At 54.3% G+C, this 17,620-nt stretch overlaps 2 protein-coding genes across 4 annotated transcripts in view; one reads left to right on the forward strand and one right to left on the reverse strand.

Moving 5' to 3' along the window:
• Positions 1–3,037: 3,037 nt before the first annotated feature.
• Positions 3,038–6,537, reverse strand: CBLN1 (cerebellin 1 precursor). The gene is made up of 3 exons (XM_066348672.1): positions 6,274–6,537; positions 6,013–6,132; positions 3,038–4,688 (listed from the first exon to the last, which is right to left on the reverse strand). The coding sequence occupies exons 1-3, from the start codon at positions 6,535–6,537 to the stop codon at positions 4,491–4,493; spliced, it is 582 nt and encodes a 193-aa protein (XP_066204769.1). The 3' UTR covers positions 3,038–4,490.
• Positions 6,538–7,171: 634 nt separating this feature from the next.
• Positions 7,172–17,620, forward strand: part of C9H16orf78 (chromosome 9 C16orf78 homolog) — a 75,119-nt gene continuing 64,670 nt past the window's right edge. For all 3 annotated transcript variants that reach the window (XM_066348789.1, XM_066348790.1, XM_066348788.1), the window contains exon 1: positions 7,172–7,289. The gene's annotated coding sequence lies outside the window, so the exon portion shown is untranslated. The remainder of the gene's footprint in view (positions 7,290–17,620) is intronic.

A 17,620-nucleotide genomic window follows, 5' to 3' on the forward strand; every position in this document is an offset into this window, starting at 1 on the left:
TCGGGAATTGGCTCAATGGCAGGTGTACCTGGCTTTCCGTCCCCGTGTCCCCTCCTGGCTCGACTTCCCTGTCTGAGGGCCCTGCTGGCCTCCCCCAGAGTAGGTGAAAGATTTTACTCTTCTGTTCCACAAAGCCAGTGGTGGTGACAAGGACCGGGCCAGGCACATGCTGGGAGGTGGGTGGGGAATGGGAGCGGGGAAGGCTTAGTCTCAGGGACGCCTCGATCAGAGAGGACCGCCTGGAGGAAACGCTAGACATCGTCCAGCCCGCCCCTCATGTTGGGGAATTGGGAGGAATATGACCAGACAGTGGGGGAGAGTAGTCTCGTCCACGCCTCCCGGTCTTCCCACCCTTATCTGGATCCCCAGGAGGCCCAGGAGCCCCCACTGCCCCCATCACTGCCCCATTAAGGCAACAATTTAGGAGTAGGGTAAGGCTCTGTCTCCATCCGGGTGATTACATTCTCATTAGGAGCCCGTCCTCCCAGGCCGTAAGCTCGGGGCTCCTGCGCCTCTTGGAGGAGATGCTCCCAGCTCTGCTAACGATGAAAGCCGGTCCAGATGGCCAGCCAGCTAGGGTCCCGCGTGGCACTGGTGCTGCTCAGCGGACAGCACAGACGACAGTGACCCAGCTCCGCCTCCAGGATCTAGTGCTGGCCTAGAGGTACCCAGAGGAGCAATGCGCCTCCTGCAAAGCCTCGGCCTAGAACGCGGATCTGGGCTCCTTGGGTCCTAGACACCTCCCTGATTTCCCCCCACCCTCTCCACACCTTGAAGAACCCCCAATACAGCCTTTGCCCTCAGAGGACTGGAAAGAGAGAGGCCAGGAAGGGGTAATCACTATTCTGTATGGGGTGAGGAAGGCTTCCTGGAGAAGGCGACTTTTACTATTATCGAGGCCGCAGAAAAGGGAGTAACAAAGGTGACCAGCGCAAGGGAGGAGTCCCTCAGACTGAGGGTGGGGCTGAATGAGGGGGTGATCCTGGAACCCCTAAAGAGTTCTGATGGGGTTTATTTGAGATGAAAGCAGGAAGCAGGGCCCAGACCCAGAAGCACCTAGAGGGTTCTAAATACTACAGGCGGCTAGTGTGAAATGTAGGTTTTAGAATGCCCCCCATCTCTGGTGCGGGGAAGGTGGGTGGTCTCTGCTGAGCCCCCCTCCCACCCTCAACACACCAGTTGGGGTCTCCGGTTCCCTCCCAGCCAGAGCACAATTTTCTGATGAAGGTTGACTCACCTGCCTCTGCCTCTGGCAGAGGTAACAACCACCCCCACTTTGCCGCCCCCTCCCTCCCAGGGAGGCAGCCCGACTTCCAAGGGTTGGGCCCCAAAGAGGCCTCCAAACTCCAGGTCGCTGGAGTGAGCGGCACCCAGGCTAACGGCAGGCTCCCCCGGGAAGGTGAGGGCAGATTAGGGATGGAAGGAACCCTCGCTGCCCCAGAGTCCTCTGCAGCCGGAGTGCCCCCTTGTCACTTCTGCGCGCTTGCTGGTGTGGGCAGCCACTGCCCGTGGAGCCCGCTGCAGAGCGGCGGACAGCCGCAACTTAGAAGTGACCCTTCTGGACCAGACAGTCCTGGTGGGAGGCAGGGGTGGGGTGTGCCCCCCGCCCCCGGTCAAGCAGTGCCTGCACTGAAGGGAAAGGACAGCTTCCCAGAGGAGGCGGCCTGTTAGAGGAACTGCTCAGATCCTCAGAAGCACGAGCATTTGGCAAAGCAGAGGAGAGAAAGGGTACTTCAGCTTGAAGCGAGGAAACAGCAAGAGCAGAGCCCTGAAGACGGACAGGGATGGGAGGCCAGTTCCTGGAATGGCGGAGGGAAGGGGTAAGCCGGAAGGAGACGTGGCTGGGCCCAGTCTGAGAAGGGTCTGCAGTGTGGAGGCCAGAGGTTTGGGGAAGCAGCGTCCCTCCCCCAGGGCGGGGCCAGCTGGAGCTGGAGCGGAACCCAGGGGCAGCTCCCTTCTCTGTCCCCCTGGGGTCTGCGCACTCCTTCCTCTGCTGACCTCCCCGGCTCCTGAGCAGGGAAGGGCTCAATGAGCTTGAGAGTCTGGGTGCACAGGATTCGTGGCCGAGCCTCGGGAGCTGCCCCCAGGAGCCTGGTCAGCGTGGGCTGCAGCCAGGACTCACTGAACCCGGGCGAATTAACTGGGGACCCACAGTCAAGGAACAGCCGGGGCCTCAGGAGAGACTCTTGGAGATGTTTAGATCCTTCTCTATCTTTATACTCACGGGGAAACTGAGGCCCAGAGAGGGGATTGGTCAGTCACACAGGATGGGCGCAGCCTGGTGGTCCCGGGCCGGGACAGTTGCCCAGGCGGTGCCCTCTTCAGAAAGAGGAGTGACCATCCACCTGCAGCCAGAGCTTCCTTGGGTGGTGGCCTCTGCCCCTCCGGAGCGAGTGCCCAGGGCGCTAAGCGCTGTGGCCGGCCTGGCTTGGCGAGGCCAGAGTGGTTGGGTCCAGCCAGTTCCGCTGCTGACGCACCAGCTCTCCCGGACTCTCGTCCCAACGTCCCAACGAAAGAATTTGGAGAAAATATTTTTGTCTTTTTTTTTTTTAATCTTTTTTTTTTTTTTTTTTAAATAAAGTCCTCTAGGGCCCTGATCCCACCTCACCTCCGCTTCCCTGGGGTCTAACTTGCGGGGAGGAGAGCTGCGAGGTGGAAAAGCAAAGCGCCCCAGGCGCCGACCACTTCCAAAGCCCTCCTCCGAGCTTCCCCTCCGCGGGGCTGAGGAGGCGGGCCCACGCGTGTGCCGGAGGAACAGGGCCGGAGCGCCAACGAAGGCCGCCCACTCGGTAAATTGCTCCGTCAGCCGAGCCGCAGGAATAAATCGAGATACGTTGCTTATTATGCTATTATTAACTCCCCCATCTCCCCACCTCCAGGAGCTAATCTTGGGTCAGGAAAATAAATTCCTCTGAAAAAGACGAGAACCAGAGGGTCCTGTCCAGGCCGAGGACCCCACCCCCAGGCCCGTGTCCACTCACCACGTCCCCGCGCCCGCCCTCCCCGTGGCCGGAGCGACTGGGTCAGACTGCCAGACTTAAAACGACGTTGTTTATTTCAATCTTTGCTTTCACATTATGTCCCCATACAATCAAAACTCTTAGACGAACCTCTGGATCAAAAGTCCCGCGATGAGCGCCCGTCCTGGGCGCCCGGGGTGGGGGTCCCGGGAGTGGACCCGGGGTTCGGTTCGGAGCGGTAGTACAAAAACGCTGCTGCGGAACCGAGGAGCGCGCGGCGGGAGACACCCGGGGGCGGAGGTGTGGAAAGCGGACCGCTCAGAGCGGCCTTGCTCCAGATCCTCTGGTGCATGTGGACGTCGAAAAACCCCCAAAACTTTGCTTCCTGGCGGCAGCTCCGCCGAGCTTTGTAAGATTTCGGCCAAATTCCCTCCGTTTGCGCCAAAGCAGAGAGCGCAGGCGAGAGTGCGGGGCTGGCCCCGGCCCGGCGCCGGCAGGAGCGCGCGGGGTTCGCCAGGGAGCGCTTGCGCGCGCCCGGCCTGGCTCGGGTCAGCATGCTCGCCCGTCCCCCACACTCTCGGAAACTTGGTCCTTCCGCACTCCTCAGACCTCGCAGCTGGGGAGGATGCGGAGCTCAGAAAGCGGTTTCAGAAAAATAAAAGTCCCACTTCCACTTTATTGGAATAAAGCAAATTGAAACCTTGGCTATTCACACGTATGTTACAGAGGACGAGGAAGCGTCCGGGAGAACCTCCTGGCGGTTGTGAGCGGAGCCACAGAACACGAGGGCATCGACAAGCGGCGGAGCATCAAGCAGCCTCGGGTTTCACGATCACTCCGAACAGGACACGGAAATACGGACATACAGCCAGTGTCCACTGGGAAGAGTTCTTCGTGTACAGATGATATATAGTCATATGTATATAGTTATGTATATTTATTTTTAAACCCGTTCACCACTAAGGTGAGTCCTTTCTCTGCTGACGAGCAGCCAAGGACACAAAATATTTTCAGCTAATTAACTCTTGCCCGGTGTTTTAAGTAGAGCAATACTTGCCAAATTAAAAACTACCTCCCCCATCAAAAAATAAATAAAAAATAAAAACCTTAACCCCATCAACTAAAATGGGGGCGGGGCATATTAGATTTCAGCAGGAGACGTGGGAGGAAAGGTATCTCACATTATACAGCGAAATAAAAAGGTTTCTGTCTATAAATCGTAAGGAACATGAGCTTGGGGTGAGAAACAACGACAAGGCAGTCTCTCTTCCTGCAGCGCTGCGCCTGGAAGGGGGAAGGTGAGCTCGTGTTTGGAAACGGGAGTGCGCAGAGTTAAATGGAATTGACTTCCGATGAGTGAACGGACAAAGTTGTCCGACCGCCTGCGCGCTCGCCTTTGACCCGCGCGCAGCTGGAAACCCCGTGGGAAGTTCCAAGTCCTGCCGCCTTCTCGTCCTCTCCATTTCGGCCTCTTTCTCATCCCCCTCCGGCCTTGGCCCTCGTCCGGCCTCCACTCCCGAGACGAGCCGGTCAGAGGGGAAACACGAGGAATCCGGAGAAGGTCGAGTACTTCCAGCCTCCCATCAAGTTCCCCCGCTCCAGCTTGAGGTATGCTCGGTCGCCTTTCTCCATCTGGATCAGGACTCCGTTGCTGGCCGCCTCCCGGGTCACGTCCTGGTCACCAGCGAAAGCTGAAATCACCGGCCACCCGTTTAACATAAGGCTCACCTGAGAAAGAGAAAAGGCCCGCTTCAGAGTTGCAACCTGGGCGGTACCGAAGCGGCAGCGGAGACACGACCCTTCGCCGCTCGGCGAACGGCCCTGAAGGCCTGGGAGCAAGGGGCGTGGGGGGCGGACAGAGAGGTGCTTTACAGATTTCTGCTGAGGCTCCAGTGGGGGCGAGAGGCGGCCCGTCTGGATGAGAGAGTGGACCTGCGCCCTCACCAGAGTCACCTTCATTTCCTGAACGTGCCCAGGAATCCCCAAGGGCTCTCTTGACTCCAGTTTAAGGACTCCATCGGTGGCTCAAGCGCCCTGAGGCCTTATTCCCTTCGCCAACCCAACCCTCTCCCCCACCCCCAAGGCTCAAACTGAGAGTCAGACAACTCTGCTGCGGACCCTACTGGGGAAAAAAAAACAAAAAACCCACAACCCAACCAACCCCGGCTCCGCCTGGTCCTAACTTCCTGGGCCCAGTGGACACAGCGAAGGAGCCAGACTCGGCTTTTGGCTCGAGAGAAATCTCGCGCAGAGCTGCATCCTGTGCTTCATCCCCAAACCCCAGGCTCAATGCCCGTCCAGCGCCGGCCGCTCCCGCCATCCGCCGCCTCGGTTTGCCCTTGCGGTGGCTTCAGCGGCCAGAGTCCCCGCGCGCGCGCGCGCGCCCTTTTCCCAGCCGCGCGTCCCACCTTCCGTCTCAGCCCAAAGGAAACCGAGACACCTCTGCGACCCTGGGGAGCCGCCGAGAGCGGGCTGGGACAAAGCTGGAGCCCGGAGGGAGTGGCCCTACGCCACCTCCTTTCTTTCTCTACCCTGTAACCGTTTGGGCTCGGCTGCTAGTTCAAAGGAACACCGGGAGCCCCCCCCTGCCCCCGCCCGGGGCGTGGTGCTGAAGGCGGTTAGTGTACTGGCGTCTCGCGGGCTTGGGAGCGGGCGCTAGGGGTCGGGGTACTGTCCGTGGTGCTGAAGGCGGTGGTGGTCGGGAGTCAGGTAAACCTTACGGAAGAGGGAGCTGTCTGTGATTCTAACAGCAACCTCCACGGGAAATCTTCAGTCCCATAGGAAAGCGTGAGAACCGCTTTGGAGGGGCCCAGAAGGCGGATGGGGGGGGGGAAACTCTGCCTTTGAGGAGGGGGCTAGGTTCCAAGAGCCAACGACAGGGGAAGCAAGGGACAGTCCAAGCCACGGAAGCCTGAGGGCCTGCTATCCGTCCTTCCAAGAAGCCCTGGGGTCCATGCAGTTGCCTCTCCACCTCCAAGCCCCAAACGGCCGCTCAGCCCCGCGGCTCGTGGCCCCCTACCGGGGTCAGGCCTGGCCCGAGGCGGCGGCTGACCTGTATGGTCTGTCTGTTGTAGACTTTCACCACGTGGAAGTTAAAACTGTAGATGCCTTTGCGCGGGGCGATGAAAGTGCTGCGTTCTGAGTCAAAGTTGTTCCCGATGTTCACTAGTACCTATAACGGGACGGGACGAAAGGGAGTAGGGACGAGTCAAGCCGAACTCGCGCCACGCGCCTCCGCAGAGACCCTGGAGACCCGGCACCTCCCTCCCACCTCCCCGGCACTCCGCCGGTCCAGTCTGCACGTAGCACTCACCTGGTCGAAGTAGATGATCATGGTGCGGTTACTCATCTCGGACGGCTCGTGGTTCGTGCTTCTGATGGCAGAGAAAGCCACCTTGGCGCTGCCCGAGCGCACAGAGATGCCCAGAGCTGTGCCCGTGGGATCGGAGGTGGGGTTGGAGTCGCACACCACCAGGCACTTGCCCTCCAGCACGATGGGCTCCGTCTCATTCTGCCCGCGGGCCGGGCCCGCCAGCCACACCGCCCCGAGCAGCAGCAGCTCCACGACGCCCAGCATCGCGGCGCCGGCGCCCACCCCGCCCCCCGCCCCGGGGGCTGCCTGCGCCAGCCGCCCCCCCCGCCCCAGCCCCGCTCCGGAGCCCCCTCCTCAGCTCCGTGCGCAGCTCCGCCGACGCCGCTCTGGGCACTCCTGTTCTTCCTCGCGCTCCAGGACAGGCGTGCCCCCCGCGCGATGCTCCCGGAGCCCCGCCCAGGCCTCAGGGGAGCCGCGGCTGCCCAGCCGCACTTGGATGCATAGCCGCTGCCGCTCAGTCCCCGCTGCTTCCGCCGCCTCCTGCCCGCACCCGCCGCTGGCGCCGCCGCCGCCGCTCTGAATTATTGATGCAGCCGGCTCTGCAGCCGGAGCGGGCGGAGAGCGCGCGCCGGGCACAAAGGCGCGGACCGCGGCCTGGCCCCGCCCCCGCCGCCCCCCTGCCCGCCTCCTTTTACAGCCCCGCCCCCCTCGGCCGAGGCCCCGCCCCGCAGCCAATCCTGGAGTGCCGCGCTCCCCGCCGGGCCAATAGCGGTGCTGTCCGCGCGCGGCCACCTGACCCCGGGCGCCGTTGTTATTAGGCGCGGCGAGGCGGGCGGCGCGCGGCAGCAGGGTTGGGCTCTGGCCCGGAGTCGACTGAGGGTGCGAGGACCGGGGACGCGCGCGGGCGCGCGCCCGCACTGTCCACGGCAGCTGCTCGCCCTCTCGCCTGTCACCTCCTGCCACGGTCTTGCTCAGCCCCATCAGCCCTTCCGCCCGCATCGCTCTTTGGCCCTCAGGTAGGAGGTGCGCGCGCCCAGGATCGGGAGGAGAAACGCAGGGGGCGTGCAGCGTCCGCTCGTGGGCGCGTGGGGCTGAAGGTGAGCGCCCCCCAGCGGGCGCGGGCGCGTGGGGCAGTCGACGCGCGGGCGAGCCTCGGTGCGCGGACTGACCGGACGACGGACTGCAGGGCGCGTGCGTGCACGGCGCGGCGCGGCGGGGCGGGGCGGGGCGTGCGCGGTGGCCTCCGGGGGAGGTGCACGTGCTACTGCCAGGAGCCGGCTTGGCCGGGACTCGAGGCCGGTTTCTCCACGCTCACCTTTCACAGCCCACGGCCACGAGGTTGGGACAGGACCCGCGGCCCTTGTCCACCTCTCGAAGAGCCTGCTCTGCGGGCCACGGAGTCATTGTGAGCATGCATTCATTCATTCGTTCGTTGATTCGTTTATTCAGGCTAGATAATGGAACACGGGCTAAGTGCCGGACACTGGGGCGGGCGCTGAGGGTGCCACGGTGAGCAAACTCAGACGAGACCAGCTCTCGTGCCTCCTGCAGTCCGATGCGGTGCGGAGGGCAGTAACAAGAACACAGGCGTCACACGCGGGCTCATTGACCAGATACCATTTTCTCTTGCACTAACAATGTGTACTTTGCATCTTTACTTTTTATTTACTGTGCACCTTTATAGTTGGGCAAACAAGTGTGTTAGGCTTGTTCACTTGCACTTTGCCTGGCTGGTGCGTGAGCACGAGGCAGCACCTCGTGTGTATAGTCTATGTAAGACTGCAGGTGCTTGCCCTCAGGGCGGCAGGTTGTGATTGCCTGCCGTCATTAGGAAGGGCCATATTTTGCTATTGTGTGCGGGAGAAGGGGTCCCCCCCTCCACAACCCGCCTGTTATGCTTGTGAGTCCTGAGAGAGAGAAAAGGAAGCAGTTTTTCCCTGCCTGTTTGCTCATCCGCCATTGGGGGACTCTAATAAATGGAATGGAATGGCCCATTATCCTCTGGCACCGCAGTTCCTTTATGGTCTGCCGGAATCCAATGGGAACCTGCGTGGCCACGGCCCCAGCCTTACAATGTCTCATCCACGGGTACCTGCACATCGTTGTTTTGAGTGTAGACACGAAATCTTGTGGTTTATGGATGATGTTTTCCAAGCGTAATTTTGACCCTAAATGAGTTTTTGTGTCAGGCATTGACTTGAAACTTCACACACATTGTCGCAAACGTGAATGTCAAAGCACAACTCTGCTGAGTGGGAGGAGAGAGGAGCCGCGGAGATGGAAAGAGGAGGCTTGGGGTGCGGGGAAGGCGGAGGAGACCTTGAAGGAGGAACGCAGGCAGTTAACCCGCAGAGGCAGGAGAGTGTGTGGTCCACCCAGTCAAGTCCAAAGCAAAAGCACCCTCTCGGGACACCAAACAGAGGCGGGTTGGGTCGCTCTGGTCACAGCCGGGTGCCCTTGAACCCGCGTGTTCAGCCGAGCCAGGACAGACGTGTGGCCGGCGGCCGAGCGCGAGCCCGGGAATCGGGAGAGATGTGAGTGAGGCTCCGAATGACTGCGGCTCCTTTCGGCCTCCGGGAGTCTGCCGCCCCCTAGCCGAGAGACCAGCCTTGGCATAGCCAGCAGCCAAGCCCTTTCTCTTTCAACTGTCTTTGTTACTTTTGAGACTTTGATCTCTCTTTAAAGAGTTACCGGGAGGGGGGGCACCTGCTTCAGTTCGGAGGCCTGCTGAGGTCACTGGGGCAGGGAACAGGTAGAAATTTTACATTAAATTAAAATGACAAAAAAAGTATTTTTCAGCTCGTCTTTTTTGAGACATCCCCAGAAAGCTGCATTGACACCTCCTTCGAGAGCATGAACTAATTGAAGAGGGGAGAGCTGAGTAATGAGACTGCACCCAGTGTAGCGGCCAAGACTGGCAGCTCTGGGGGAGGGGAGGTGCCACCAGGGGAAACACGTGTGTAGCCAGCAGCGTGCCTGCAGTGCCCTAGCTCCGTACATTCTGTCATTTCAAATACTTCCTGAGTGCCACCCTGTCTGGGGGAGAGCCTGTGTTCACAGGGTTCACCAGCAGGCCTGAGATGACCCAGAGGGAAGTGGTGGCCCACCCCCTCCACTCCTCTCCATGGTCAGGCCCCAGAGGGCAGGCCAGTGTTCTTCATCTTGTGTCTCCAGCCTCCGCCTCCGCAGCCCGCACCTGCCATTCTAAGGGCCTGCTGGATCCCTTTCCTTTTATATCCTGACAGTGTGTTTCGTCGGCCGCTGCTTTGTCTCCTTCCTTCTTTCCCTTGCTCAGTGGCAACAGCTGCACCCACCTGGGCACCCTCCATATCTAACTTGCCTGCATCTCTATGTCCCATTGTTTCAGCCATGCCTACAGCACCACCTGCCTGAGATTCATCATCTCTGACCTGGGCTCTTTCAAGAGGTTCCTGGCCCTGGCTGGTTGGCTCAGTGGTAGAGCGTCGGCCTGGCGTGCAGGGGTCCCGGGTTCGATTGCCGGCCAGGGCACACAGGAGAAGCGCCCATCTGCTTCTCCACCCCTCTCCCCTCTCCTTCCTCTCTATCTCTCTCTTCCCCTCCCACAGCTAAGGCTCCACTGGAGCAAAGTTGGCCCGGGCGCTGAGGATGGCTCTGTGGCCTCTGCCTCAGATGCTAGAATGGCTCTGGTTGCGGCAGAATGATGCCCCAGAGGGGCAGAGCATCGCCCCCTGGTGGGCATGCCAGGTGGATCCCGGTCGGGCACATGCGGGAGTCTGTCTGACTGCTCCCTGTTTCCAGCGTCAGAAAGGTAAAAAAAAAAAAAAAAAAGAGGCTCCTAATTTATTATCCAGGGCTTAATGCAAGGATCACCTCCTGGCTGTGTATTGGATACCATATATTCTTTCATTTGATGGCTGTCCTGTGAGTGCCCTGGGATATGTGACCTCCACTCTCCTCCCATGGAAGTGAGACTTCCCTGGCCTCCCGAATTGCAGACTGAACCCCCCTTGGCATGCTTCGTCACTCTCCTACATAGTATGGGTTCAAAAAATAATATCAGTTTAATGTGGATAGACATGTGCTTTCCTGAATTGTGAGGTTTCAGTGAGATGGTGTATTAACGCATACGGCACGGAAAATCCATTAGCCACCCTAACGGCAGTCGTGTTTATTTTTAGTGTTGCCATGTTGTTAGACTCAGGGTTCTTTTAGCTGCAAGTGACAAAACCCAATTCAAACTGGCTTATTAAGGACTTTATTTGGTTGATGCAGAAGCCTCCGGGTAGGTCTTGTCAGTTCAAGTACGGCTGGGTCCATCGGTCAAGGTTATCAGGATCTGTTTCCTGGGTTTGGCTTCATTTTCAGGCAACTTGTTTTTCATTTGCTGAGTCCTAGAAGCCGCTACCAACTTACTCCTAGCAAGAAAGCAAGAACAGTTTGTTTATTTATTTATGTATTTATTTACTTTTCAGTATTTACAGCAAACATCTCAGGGTGATTCTTACAGGAGCAGTCTGAGGCACTTGCCCCTCTTCAAACAAGTTCTGCTGACTGAGCTTGGGTCCAGGTGGCTTCCTCTGGAAGGGGGTCTGGTGTTAGCTCCACATGGTCCGGACTAGGGGACTTCTATAAAGGAACATCAGAGAAGGCGTGCTCGACAGACAGGAGCAACACATGTCTATGTTAACCTTGCTTGGAGGTTTCCACTGCAGTAGACTTCCCCCCAGAGGAGTGATGACGAAGACCGATACAGTACCCAGAACAATAGAGGTGTGTTTGCCTTGGTCTTTTTCTTGCATTTTTCTGAAGTGAGAAGCAGGGAGGCAGAGACAGACTCCCACATGCACCCAACTGGGATCCACCTGGCATGCCCATCAGGGGGCGATGCTCTGCCCATCTAGGGCATTGCTCCGTTGCAACTGGAGCCATTCTAGCACTGGAGGCGGAGGCCATGGAGCCATCCTCAGTGCCCGGGCCAACTTTGCTCCACTGGAGCCTTGGTTGTGGGAGGGGAAGAGAGAGATAGAGAGAAAAGAGAGGGGGAAGGGTGGAGAAGCAGATGGGCACTTCTCCTGTGTGCCCTAACCGGGAATTGAACACAGGCCTCCCACATGCCTGGCTGATGCTCTGCTGCTGAGCCAACCAGCCAGGGCTTGCCTTGGTCTTTTAGGAACTTCAAGACCTCACCTATACATGAAAGCAGATAGTACCAACACTGATGTCACCTAAGGGTTAACATCGGAGTTGGAATGCACTTCAAATGGTAGAAAAGTAGGTAAGTAGAAGTAATTAAGGGAGGGTATCTTTACTTTGTCAAAAAAAAAAAAAGAAAAAATGAAAAAGTTACTTGATGGCAACGTTTTATTGGAATTGGTTTTTATTTTTTTCGGCTCCTAAAAAGATGAAAATTTTATTTCTTTGTGGATAGGTACTTAAAATTCCTCATTACTCATTGATTAATGAAAACAGATGAAAGTTGAAGAACGTCTGAAAAATAGAAGGATTGAGTTGGGACATTTCTGAAATTTAAGACTGTGGCTCTGCAGGCTTTTGAGGCATTGCTGCCGTATTATAACACCATCTGTCTGAAGCCTTTAATGCGTTATATTTAGGGAATGGCAAGATTACAAATAATGAATTTATACTGTCATTATATCCTTTACCTGCTGCTTCAAATGCAGCCTTCTGTTTTGATGAAATCAAAGCCCCCACTCCCCACCCCATGCGTTCCGAATTTCCCACCACAGTGCATTTTAAGAAGTGAGGTGACTTATATTCGTAGAAACCCTGTCCACCCCCGGCCCCATCTCCCTGGACAAAAAACAGACACCCTCTATTGTTGGAATGAGAGAACATTTTCAAGAAAAGGAGACTATTTTGTCAGAGGATAGGAAACAAACTCATCCTTTTATGAAATTGAAATGGGCCCTCTAATGTGTATACACATCAAACAATATTTCATCTCTTTTAGTCTCGGTTCAAAGCCCTAGACAGTACCATTCCCTAGTGTTTAGTTCATTTTCCCATAAAGCAAGAAGAGAAAGGCTATTCTGTCCTGAAGAGTGTTAAGTTGAGGATTTCATGGGTCAAGTTCATTTTCAATTAATGCTTGGAGCCAGACTATCGGGGAGGAGAATGATTCTGAGTTGTGCAAAGTATGAAATAATTTAACTTTCACCGAAACCTCAGTGTTTCTGAGTGTTTCTTTTTTCTCCGCTCAGATTCACTTCAGTTCATCATTTTTGCCATTTAAATATAAAAAGTATGCTTCAAAATTAAACTTTGTAATTGGGTACTTTTTATTAACTACAGGAAAATGTGAGGTTACTTTTAATTAAACTGTTTGTGATAAACACTGTAATTCTTCAAAAAAAAAACTTCTTAAAAAATGAAATTATATATTCAAAATGTCTTTAGTTCTTAGGTCAGTACCAAGATAAGCATTTTCTTAGGCTCTGTTCAGAAGGAGAGACTGTATATCTTCTAAACTGAGAGATCCTGGCACTGTTTTTAAAACGATGCCTGACCCTGCTGTGGTACACGCTGGTAGAAATTTTGTATGAAGCTGTTATTCAAGTTGATGACATTAAGGTCAAAGGAGAAAAACATAACATAATCCTACAGAGCTGCTCTTGAGAGGAAAAGAACAAAAACCCCACAGAGGTAACATCAAACACCCGCTGGAATTTTTCCAAGAAGTAATTACTTGTGTGCTTTTGGGGTGGTTGATTATGGGGACAAACCAAAGTTTGGCCAACGCAGCAAACATTTATCGAGGGTCTGCAATGGGCAAGACACCGTTTTAGGGCCTGTAGCTATTGCAAAGATGAATCACACACGCTCCGTGCCCTCTGGGTCTTTGTGTGCCAGTAGGCAGACGGACGTATCTGGAAACTTCCACTGAGGCCTGACCAGGAGGTGGTGCAGTGGGTAGAGCATATGCCTGGGACACAGAGGACCCAGGTTCGAGACCCTGAGGTTTGAGCACGGGCTCTTCCAGCTTGAGTGCAGGCTCACCAGCTTAAGCACGGGGTTGCTGGCTTGAGCTTTGGATCATAGACATGATGCCATGGTTGCTGGTTTGAGCCCAAGGTTGCTGGCTTGAGCAAGAGGTCGCTGGCTTGAGCAAGAGGTCACTGTCTCAGCTGAGCCCCCCCCCCCAAGGCCAAGGCACATATGAGAAAGCAATCAATGAACAACTAATGTGCCACAATGAAGAATTGATGCTTTTCATCTTTCTCCCTTCCTGTCTGTCCCTGTCTGTCCCCTCGCCTTAATCTCTCTCTTGCTTAAAAATAAAAAAAAGAAAGACTCCCCTGGTTATATGAAGAAGGCCTGTTAGTAGTGGAGCTACTTAAATTCTTATGCGGTCATTTGACTTATCCTCCATTTTTGTTTACATTTGCCTTCTAAGCCGAAGACTTACAAAAATTACACATCAACTTGATAGATGAGAGAACTTTCAAACAAATATTTCAGGTCTGCCCTTTAAGGGCATTTAACATTTATCAAAGAAATGGTGAAAGTATGGTCATTTATCTGTGGGAGGCAGGGCTAACATTTGGTGAAAGTTATCCCCAGGTCTATGAGGAGTCTTGGGGAAGTGTCGGGGGTCTGGCGTCCACTGACGGTTGTGGGAAGACTCCCCGCCGTCCAGAGCGCTCTCGAGATGGGGCCTTCGAGAGAAGCCCGCTGCCTGGAGGGCTTGTGGAACCACAGGCTTCTGTGGAACCAGGAGGTGCATGAAAGGAAGAATCTAAGAGGCATTTGTAAGGGAGAAAAGCACAGAAGAGAAAAGGGCGTAGGTATTTAAAAAAAAATTATCTAAGTGGGAAAATCTCCAAATGACATTTTTTGGGTGGGCGTTTTAGAAATTGGGTCAGAGGCACATGGTTGGTCTTGCCACCCTGCGTCAGTCCTTGGGGACAGTTAAGTGACTGAACTCCCTCCCTCTGCCTTCCTCACCCACGTTCTTACCCCTGGAGCCTGATTCCTTCCAGCTGGCTTCTGGCCCAGCGGGCAGGAAAGCCTGAGTGGGGAGCAGAGAGGCAGGAGAGAGGAGTCGGGGCACTTCTGCCAGCTCTCCTGCTCCAGTGCAGGCGGTGAGAGGTTCCCCGAAATCCGGCAGTGGCTTCTTCCCCTTTTCAGGATTGCCGCTCCTGCCCAGAAGCCCTCCCTGCGCCTCTCCTGGGTTCCAGCTCCCTCGCCGATAACTCGCTTTCTCCCCTTTGTGTCTTCAGCTGGAGGGTGGGAGGCGGGCTGACCTCTGGGTCCCCAGACTCTGGGACCCATCCCCCTGACCCTGCCCACACCTCTGGGGGCTGTCCCTCCATTAACATCTCTCCAGATAAGCTTCTGAGTTCACTCCCGTTTCCTCCTGGGACCTCGGTGAGGCCTGTGTCGGTGCAGAACCTTGCTTCACCTTCAGAACCAACAGATGTGACACGTTTATGCTCCGTGGAACCATTAGTTGTTTCATCATTGGTTGTATCATAGAAAAAAAATCACTATGAATTCAGCCCTCGTTTATTAATTCAGATTAGCTAGCTGTGTGTCGTTACCAAAGCTATGCTGTATTTCAAAAACTATTCATCATCAGTTTTAAAAATTAAGTACTAATAAATGTAATTATGCTGTTTTCAGAATATTGAAATGAAAATACTAAAGGACGCATCTTTAAGGAACAAATGCTCAATGTCCAATAAAGGACATCCTATATACGTGTAGTACAAGGGTATGTTGATATCTTGAGAAAATACACTCTTATCTTGTGGACTCATAAAGCTATCCTGAGTTTTTAAAACATAAAAACTGTACCAAAATATGTTTTTATTATTGGGGAAGCAGGGCAGTTACTGCCGTTCCGTGTGTAAGCTTGCAGACTTTTACCTGTGCGTGCTTTCAACAAACAAGGGTCCCTTTGTTATTCGGTAAAACAGGTGATGTTTCAGATTTTAAGAGAATAGGTTGAAAGCACGTCACAGCCAGCTATTCTTCAACATAGAGGTGCTTATGATGGAATCCTTTCTGTCATCCACTCAATTTCACCACCCCTTTCGCACCTATCAAAACAGTGTTGGTGGCTAGTTAGGAAACACAAAGCAGCTAGAAAGTAATCTTTGACAAGTAGGCTATCCACAAACAGTGACGAAAGCCCAGAGAAATTCAGTGAAAACAGCTTTTCAATCCTAGTTCACTGGTCTAGAAGAACAGGCCGGTTGAGCCTCTATTTCCTTTGGTGGTTGTGGTAACATACAGCATCCTGTAACCATTTTAAGTAATTATAGATGTACTGCAGTTTATCTATGGCTTTGTCGATACTTTATAATGCTTTACGGATACTTCCTCCGCCCTCACTTACTATGAAGTTGGTCCCAATGTTTAGTGCAGCAGCAGTAGCAAGACCATGGGGTATTATTGCGGTGAGACAGACTTCCATAACTGTTATAGATGAAGATCAGAATTTTGAATCTTTAGCCTGGAGGGTCTTGAACATTCAATAGTGACGTGTCTTCAACCTTAAGTGTTGAAACTTAATTCTTCTCCACTGCCTACATTTTCCAGACAGAGCCCAGGGAAGACAAGTTCCTCTGAGACAGTCCATGAGCACAGTGGTTCTTGGGCATGGCCACTGAGCCTGAGGGTGGCACGCGCTGTCCAACCTGCGGGTGTGCCCTCCTCCCCCTCCTTGGGTGTGCAGACTTAGAACCCAGGGGGGTGTGACAGCCCCGTGCTTGCTCCAGACCCATCTTGAGGCTGACCAGGGAGGTACTCACCTGGCCCTTTGCCTGTGGTTTTCCTTCTCGTGTGGGACAGAAGTTCAGGCAATGAGGTCTTCCTTTGGTTTTGGTAGATATATTTCATCCAAAGTCCTCATGCCCAAATTTTAAAACAAAGACTAGTTACGTACCTCTGTGACAGTGTCTACACAACTGGGGCGGGGTCACAACCACATCATGCATGCCTGTGTCAGTGTTTATTTATACACTCAACTGATGTGTGTTGGCTACCTCCTGGGTGGCAGGATTTGGTGCAGGGACCAGGGATTCGTCAATGAAAAAGCCGACGGAACTCCCTGCCCTGTGCGGATGACAGCCTAGGAAGAGATTTGATCACGTGGCAACCACGCCCTTCTCCTTTGGAATTTCACCTCTGTAATAGGTTAAATCGTGCCCAACTCACCGGAGCACACAACTGAGAGCCACAGTGTTCTTCTGCGGAAACATCCTTAAAAGGATACCTTGCACCTTGAGGAGTTGGCTACTTTTTTTTTAATGACATGAAAAAAACTTGTTTTAAATTTCTGTTTTGAGATTTAATCAGAAAATCATTGACCTCAAACCTTTTCTTTTTTTAGTGTTTTATTTTATGTTTGTTTGTACTTTTACATGTGAGCGACCTCAGGGTCCGTGAAGAGGATGGCCATTATTCTGTTAGGTCGGCCCATGGTCAATGGAGGGTGGTTTGCTGGGTTTTAAGCCTAAGAAAGGTTTTTTTTTAAATAGCTTTTAATATGTCCTTTAAATAGTCTTTGTTTGAAAAATATTCAACTTTAAAAACACCGCTGAGAGAAGAACTCGGTGTTTGTGTTTGAGGTTAGAAACCGGGTGCATGGAGACCGGTTTCTCGCGAGACCTGTCTCCTGTCACTCACGCTGTACGTCAGAGCTGTCGGGCCTCCCGGCTGGGCTCACGGGTGTGTGTGCGCAGTGTCCCCACTCCTGTGACTGCATGAACACGGTGTATATGCCTTTCCTCGCAAATGAGTTCCCCCCCCCTTTGGGGATGGGGGGGGCCTCCACATTGTGCTGTGTGAACATAAACCCAGAGCTTCCCACGTCTCTGGCGTCTTCTGTGTGACTTTTTGTATTATGCTGGGACAGTAGTTCTTTAAATAGAATCTTCTCCCGTGGAAATGGCCCACAATGCTGAGAGCACACCTTGCAAAAGAAAGGGAAAAAAAAAGGTTAGTGTGAAACATGGTGCATCCTCAGCATGGCGGGGAAGTGCAAGTTAAAGAAAGGCCCCTGGAATACCCAGCACAAGGGTACAGCAGTTCATCAGTGCATGGAGTCACTCCCGCGGGGGCGTGGGGGCGGGGGCGTGGGGGAGGCGCTGCGCGGCCACCCAGCGCCAAGGTGGAGCTCTGGCCAGCCTGTTTCCAAGGGCTCTCCTTTATTCCAGAGAAACCCACGTGCTGTTTGGAAGCACTCGGCTTCAGAGCATATGGCTCACTGTACAACCAAAGGGCGTTTATGTGCTCCTCACTTGGCAAACGCGCTGCCATGGCTAGGGAGAGCTCTGTTTGCAGCCCGAAGCTTGGAGCTGGCGGTGAGAGGGGCTCTGGGCGGTGGAGAAATGACCTC

Source organism: Saccopteryx leptura, chromosome 9 (genome assembly GCF_036850995.1).
Source record: "Saccopteryx leptura isolate mSacLep1 chromosome 9, mSacLep1_pri_phased_curated, whole genome shotgun sequence".
NCBI classification, from domain to species: domain Eukaryota; kingdom Metazoa; phylum Chordata; class Mammalia; order Chiroptera; family Emballonuridae; genus Saccopteryx; species Saccopteryx leptura.

Coding starts and splice junctions, on each gene's coding strand:
- CBLN1 (XM_066348672.1), bottom strand. CDS start 6,537: ATGCTGGGCGTCGTGGAGCTGCTGCTGCTCGGGGCGGTGTGGCTGGCG. Junction 6,133..6,273: donor TGATCATCTACTTCGACCAG/GTGAGTGCTACG, acceptor GTCCCGTTATAG/GTACTAGTGAACATCGGGAA. Junction 4,689..6,012: donor ACAACAGACAGACCATACAG/GTCAGCCGCCGC, acceptor TCTCTTTCTCAG/GTGAGCCTTATGTTAAACGG.